Here is a 6,283-nt window from a genome sequence, read left to right on the forward strand (position 1 = left end):
TCTTCGATATCTTCCTCATCACTTGAGTCATAATTGGGAGGTTGAGAAAAGTCTACCTCGGCATCATCTTCGTATTCACTTGGGGAAGATTCTTCTATCTCAAAGAATTCACTTGCGGATGCAAGTTCATTACTAGGAGAACTTGACTTGTGACTATCATCGTCAAGGAAACCTGTTTCTTTAGTTGTTCCGTCCAGTTCTTTATAATATACCTGCCTTGGGGGTTGTGCACTATCCTCCTTAGCATCAATTGTAGCGTCCGTGACGGAATTTTCCACAACTCTGGATTCCCGTGGAGGTTCAGCATCTTCTAACTCTTCAATCAGTACTTCTTCTTCTTGGATAATTTGGGCTTCCTCCAATTGTTCCAGGACAAAGTCATGCTCCTTACTGTCTACTGGAGCTTCTAGTGTCTTTTTCATGCTACGTTCTTCATTAGATTCTCCACATGAAGTCATGGGGGTTCCTTGAGTATCCGAACGTCTGGAAGGTAATTGATTTATTGCTTTCTCCAGTTGATGAGGGGTTGCATGAAATTGATCTACTGTTTCCTTGAGACGAGCCTGTGATTCTTGGCTTGATGGATATGGACATGGTGCATAGGGAAGTGGTGGTTCTTGGGAGTAATTGGATTGGAATTGGGGTGGATAAAGATCATACGGTGGTGAATGGTGAAAAGGAGCTTGTGAGTGTGGTGGTTCAAAGCTATGTTAAGAGGATGGTCTATAAGCACAGCGTGGGGCTTGTTGGTAAATACAAGGGGGTCCACCATATCTATTAGCTTGGTATGCATTGTAGAATGGTCTTTGTCCATGATATCTTGGAAGGTGTTGTTGCCTAAAGGGTTGATCAAATCCTTTTGGCTCCATCCATCTTTGATTGCTTTGACAGTAATACAAAGTCCTGTTATAGCTTCCATTCCTTTCAACAAATTTAGAACCAAACTCAAAGCGAGAGGGGTGAGAACTCATAGTAGCTATTAGAAATAAGAAGGGAGAACAGAAACAAATAAACAAGTAAAAGAAAAATATTTACAATAACCAATAATAAGGCACACGTTTGCAATTCCTCGGCAACGGCGCCATTTTGACGATCGGATTTTCTGTCGATAAAGAAATTCACAAATATAATCGCGTTGTAAGTATAGCTTCTAAACCAACAGAAAATCATTTCGTACAAACGTTTGGTTGTCACAAGTAACAAAACCTAATGAAATTTATGACCGAAGTATTCAAACCTCGGGTCGTCTTCTCAAGGAATTGCAGGGAGGTGTGTTTTATTATTGGGTATGGAAAATAGTGTTTTTGGGTTTTTGAAAGGTTTGAATAAGAGAAATAGATTGCAGGGAATTAAATCAATTAGCAAAGAAAAACTCTTGGCAAAGTATGAAAATTAGAAGTCCTATCCTAATTATCCTTATCAATGGTGATGAGAATTATATTTTTGCTCCCACTAAGTCAACCTCTAACTATGAAGGTAAGTCAAGTGGATAAATCAATTTAACACCTAAAGTCCTAGTCAACTCCTAAGGAAAGACTAGAGTTATAGGAATCTAAATCAATCAACAAGGATAACAATTATCAATCACGATGAGTTTGATAACTCAAGAGTCACTAATTAATCAACTCAAGCCAAAAGGGGAAAATAAATCATAAATAGAGTAAAACAATCATGAGTTTGAAATACTTCAAATTATATTAATTAAGAAAATCCTAACAGGAAAACTTCATAAACTAAATTGAGAAAATAAATAAAAGGAACATTGAACCTGTGATGAAGAAAAGTAGTATGAACATAATAGAAATCCTAAATCCTAATCCTAATTCCTAAGAGAGAGGAGAGAGTCTCTCTCTCTAAAAACTACATCTAAACCTAAAATTATATGTATGATCTGATATGTTGAGTCTCTGTATGTTCCCTAACTTTAATCTGTGTTTCTAGGCCGAAATCTGGGTCAAAACGCGGCCCGAAATATTCTTCAGCATATTCTGTAATTTCTGCAAATCGCGCATGTCACGCGTATGCGTCATTCTGCGATTTTCCTCTCCACGCGTGCGCGTTAGGCACGTGCTCACGTCGTTCACGCGAACTCCAATCCACGCGTACGCATCGCTGTGATTTTGTCTAAATCGCGCGCACGCATCAGCCACGCGTGTGTGTCGCTGTTCGCTGGTTGTCTCCTTTATTTCCTGTGCTCCTTCCCTTTTTGCAAACTTCCTCTGCATTCTCTAAGCCATTCCTACCCTATGAAGCCTGAAACACTTAACACACAGATCACGGCATCAAATGGTATAAAGGAGAATTAAAATGTACAATAAAAGGATCTCTAGGAAGCAACTTTTCAACCATAGAACTAAAGTATGAAGGATTTGTAAAATTATGCAAATCATATGAATAAGTGGGCAAGAATTTGATAAAAACCACTCAATTAAACATAATATAAACCATAAAATAGTGGTTTATCACAGCTCATACCAACCTTTTGCTTCAGGGATGAGATCTCCCTTTTTCAAGTACTTGTGCCTTCCTTGATTATCCCTCTCCCAGTCAGCATTCACCACACTGATATCACTAGTAATTTTATCATAATCTGGGTTTCCATTTACTCTTTCGTGGTATCCCGGCTCATCAAAATGTGATGGCTTAAGTCCTAAGACCTTCATGATGGTCTTCGAACTAAAGTCCACTTCCACTCCCCGTACATAACTCTTGTATGTTGGGGCTTCGGTCATATTAAGCCTTGGAGTGTTAGCATAAAACTCCCTTATGATGTTTGCATTAATCCTGATGATTGGTGAGGTAAGCGCTTCCCATTTTCTCTTTCTGATCCTGGCTTTTATTTCTAGGCACCCGTCATCAGGTAGCTAGAAAGGGACTTCTGGATATATCTTTTTGTCATTCATCCACCCAAGTTGCATTTGATGGTACCATGATCTGAACTTCCATTGATCATATTCATTTTCACCTTCTTCAACCATGGGTTCCTTTCCTCTTCTTTTTTTGGAACTTGAAGAAGATGGCATGCTTTCCTTGATGATTACCTGAATAGAAGTTGAAGGTTTATGAAGAGTTATGGTTAGTGTGATGCACTCTCGGTGAAAGGGTGGTTTGAAGGTAGGGTAGTGTTATGGAAGCAAGTGAACAAAGATGATTTGTTCCACAAAGAACACGGTTGTTGGGTCTTAATTGTAGAGAATACAAAAAGTGAATTTCTGAAGTATAAGAAGTGTGAATCTTGATTTCATGTGCACGATCCAATTGAGGCTATTTATAGTAAGCTTTAATGAAGAATGGATGACTAGGATTCCCTGGGCAAGTTTATAAATGAAGGGTTTTCATGTAAAGATGAATGAGGACAAATGTTGCCTTTTCATAAGGCATGTAGGGTCGGTCTTCTCAGAGCTTCTTCTAAGGTTGTGCAGATTTTCATTTTCAAGAAGAATCCTTCCAAACCATGTGGCTTACTTTTTGTCCTCATGCTATCTTTACCATCAATTTCCTTGTCCTTTTCATCATGTTATTCTCCTACATACCTATCCATTATGTCAAAACAAAGAAAAGAATATGAATAGGTGGCGGTAAATTCATGGTAAGCAAAACTCAAATTTAAAACTAAAATTTTGACTAGTGTTCTTCATGATTGTTCATCCATCCGTGACTCCTTTTGTGCGTTACATAGTTTTGGAGGTCACCAAACTTAGTGTTTGGCTATATGGTTCAAAGTGTTTCTTCCTCAAAGTTTTATCATTGAGACTCAACGGGATTATTGTCACTTTCGGTTAAACCATCATGAGAAACACTTTATTTTTCTATTTCTAAACATTAACTAAAAATTATAAACATGGTTGTACTTTCATGAGTTTCAAAACTCAAAAGGCCCTTGACTCTCATGACTTGTTCTTGCAATATATAGAACACCCAACTTAATGTTTCGCTATATATTCCAAGAAACACATGTCAATATGGCAATATGATCACCATTTTTGAAAGGTGTCTTAGTGTGCCTGTAGGCACACCAAACTTAGAATTGGATCATATGCTCCTCATGTCATGAGTAGTTGTCAAAATTGTCTAAGAGAACTTGAATTCATGTTAGAGAAACAATTATTATTCATACTGAAACATTAAAAACAAGGAAACTAAATCATGGGCTGCCTCCCATGGAGCACTTCTCTAGCGTCATTAGCTTGACGGTTGGTCTACTATTAGGGTGGATTGTAATGCCTCAAATCTTCTCCCCTCACAGTGAAGCTTTCTCCACTTGATTCCTTGATGATTTCTAAATGCTCCAGGGAAAGGACCTTTCTGATGGTGAACACTTGAGGTAGCTGAGATGGAATGGTGGGAAGATGGGGTGGGATTGGTGGATGGTAGATTGATATCACTTTGTCTCCGAGTGAGAAACCTTATGTAGGAACCTTCTTGTTTCTCCATCCCCTTGGCAATTTCTTCACAACTCTTTTCTCTTTTCCATTAGTGCTCCATTGACTCTTGTGTTAGGGAGATCTTTGTTAGCTGCTCTTCCTGATTCTTATTGCTTTGGGTCTTCCTTTAACTCTAGTGGTTGCTTCATCTCTTGAGTTTCTTGTTTATCTATCAAGGAAGCTCTAGATGCTTGCCTGGAGGTTCATTGCTATTATCCTTCAGAAAGCTCTCCCTGTATTCTTCCTTTAATTTATTGCTCTCTTACTCAGAGTCATGCACGGCCTTGAAGGCCTAGAAAGTGAGCTGCTCATCATGTATTCTCAGTATCAACTCTCCTTTTTCTACATCAATGAGTGCTCGACTAGTGGCTAGAAATGGTCTCCCCAGAATAATGGGATGGAGGTAACTTTCCTTCATGTCCAGAATAACAAAGTCTGTGGGGAGGAAGTAGTTTCTCACTTTCACCAACACATTTTCAACTACTCCTACAGCCTGCTTCTGAGTTTTATCAGCTAATTGTATGATTACACCTGTGGCTCTCAGCTCATTGATTTGCAACTTCTTCATAAGAGACAGAGGTATCACATTTATGCTAGCTCCTAGATCACAAAATCCTCTGTCAACTTTTGTTTCCCCTATGACACATGGAATATGAAAGCTCCCTGGATCTTTTTTCTTCAGCAGCACGTCCTTTTTGATGAGGGCGCTACATTCCTTGTTCATTGTCACTGTCTGTCACCCTTTTAAGGTTCCTTTCTTGTTCAGCAGCTCTTTCATGCACTTGATGTATGTAGGCATATGTTGGAGAGTTTTGATGAAGGGAATGTTGACACTGAGAGATGCAAACATATCTAGGAATCTTGAATATGACCTTTCTTTCTCACTTCCCATGAGTCTCTGAGGAAATGGTGCCCTTGGCACATACGATTTCTGAATTTCCTTCCCTGTTGATTCTTTTCATTGTATAGATCCAGATTCTTGTTCCTTTTTATCCAAGTTATTCTGGGAACTTCCTGGTCTGTGCTCTGTTGGCTTACTGGTATCTTCTTCATGGACTTATTCATTTGCAAGAGTAACTGCCTTACACCCTTCCCATCTCACTTTCTTCATTTCCCCTTTTGTATTTTTCTCAGTGTCACTTGGGAAACTATCAGTGGACTTCGGAATCTGCTGTGAAAGATGTCCTACTTGAGATTCGAGATTCTTAATAACTTCTCCTCGGCTTTTTATACTCCCTCTTACTTCTTCCTTGAATTTTTTTATGTCTTCAACTTCTTTGCAAAGGTTTGCAAGCATAGCTTCCATCTTAATGATGAGCGGATAATTTATACGCTTTTTGGCATTGTTTTTAGTATGTTTTTAGTATGTTTTAGTTAGTTTTTATTATATTTTTATTAGTTTTTAGTTAAAATTCACTTTTCTGGACTTTACTATGAATTTGTGTGTTTTTCTGTGATTTCAGGTATTTTCTGGCTGAAATTGAGGGACCTGAGCAAAAATCTGATTCAGAGGCTGAAAAGGACTGCAGATGCTGTTGGATTCTGACCTCCCTTCACTCGAAGTGGATTTTCTGGAGCTACAGAAGCCCAATTGGCGCGCTCTCAATGACTTTGGAAAGTAGACATCCTGGGCTTTCCAGCAATATATAATAGTCCATACTTTTCCCGAGATTTGATGGCCCAAACCGGCGTTCCAAATCAGCTCAAGAATGCCCAGCGTTAAACGCTGGAACTGGAACAAGAATGGGAGTTAAACGCCCAAACTGGCATAAAAGCTGGCGTTTAACTCCAAGAAAAGTCTCTACACATGAAAGCTTCAATGCTCAGCCCAAGCACACACCAAGTGGGCCCGGAAGTGG

General features: G+C 39.0%; 1 protein-coding gene across 1 annotated transcript; it reads right to left on the bottom strand.

Annotated features, from left to right (window-relative positions):
- Positions 1-4,716: 4,716 nt before the first annotated feature.
- Positions 4,717-5,148, bottom strand: LOC130980965 (uncharacterized). Its single transcript, XM_057904603.1, has one exon. The coding sequence runs from the start codon at positions 5,146-5,148 to the stop codon at positions 4,717-4,719; it is 432 nt and encodes a 143-aa protein (XP_057760586.1).
- Positions 5,149-6,283: the final 1,135 nt, after the last annotated feature.

Source organism: Arachis stenosperma, chromosome 5 (assembly GCF_014773155.1).
Source record: "Arachis stenosperma cultivar V10309 chromosome 5, arast.V10309.gnm1.PFL2, whole genome shotgun sequence".
NCBI lineage: Eukaryota > Viridiplantae > Streptophyta > Magnoliopsida > Fabales > Fabaceae > Arachis > Arachis stenosperma.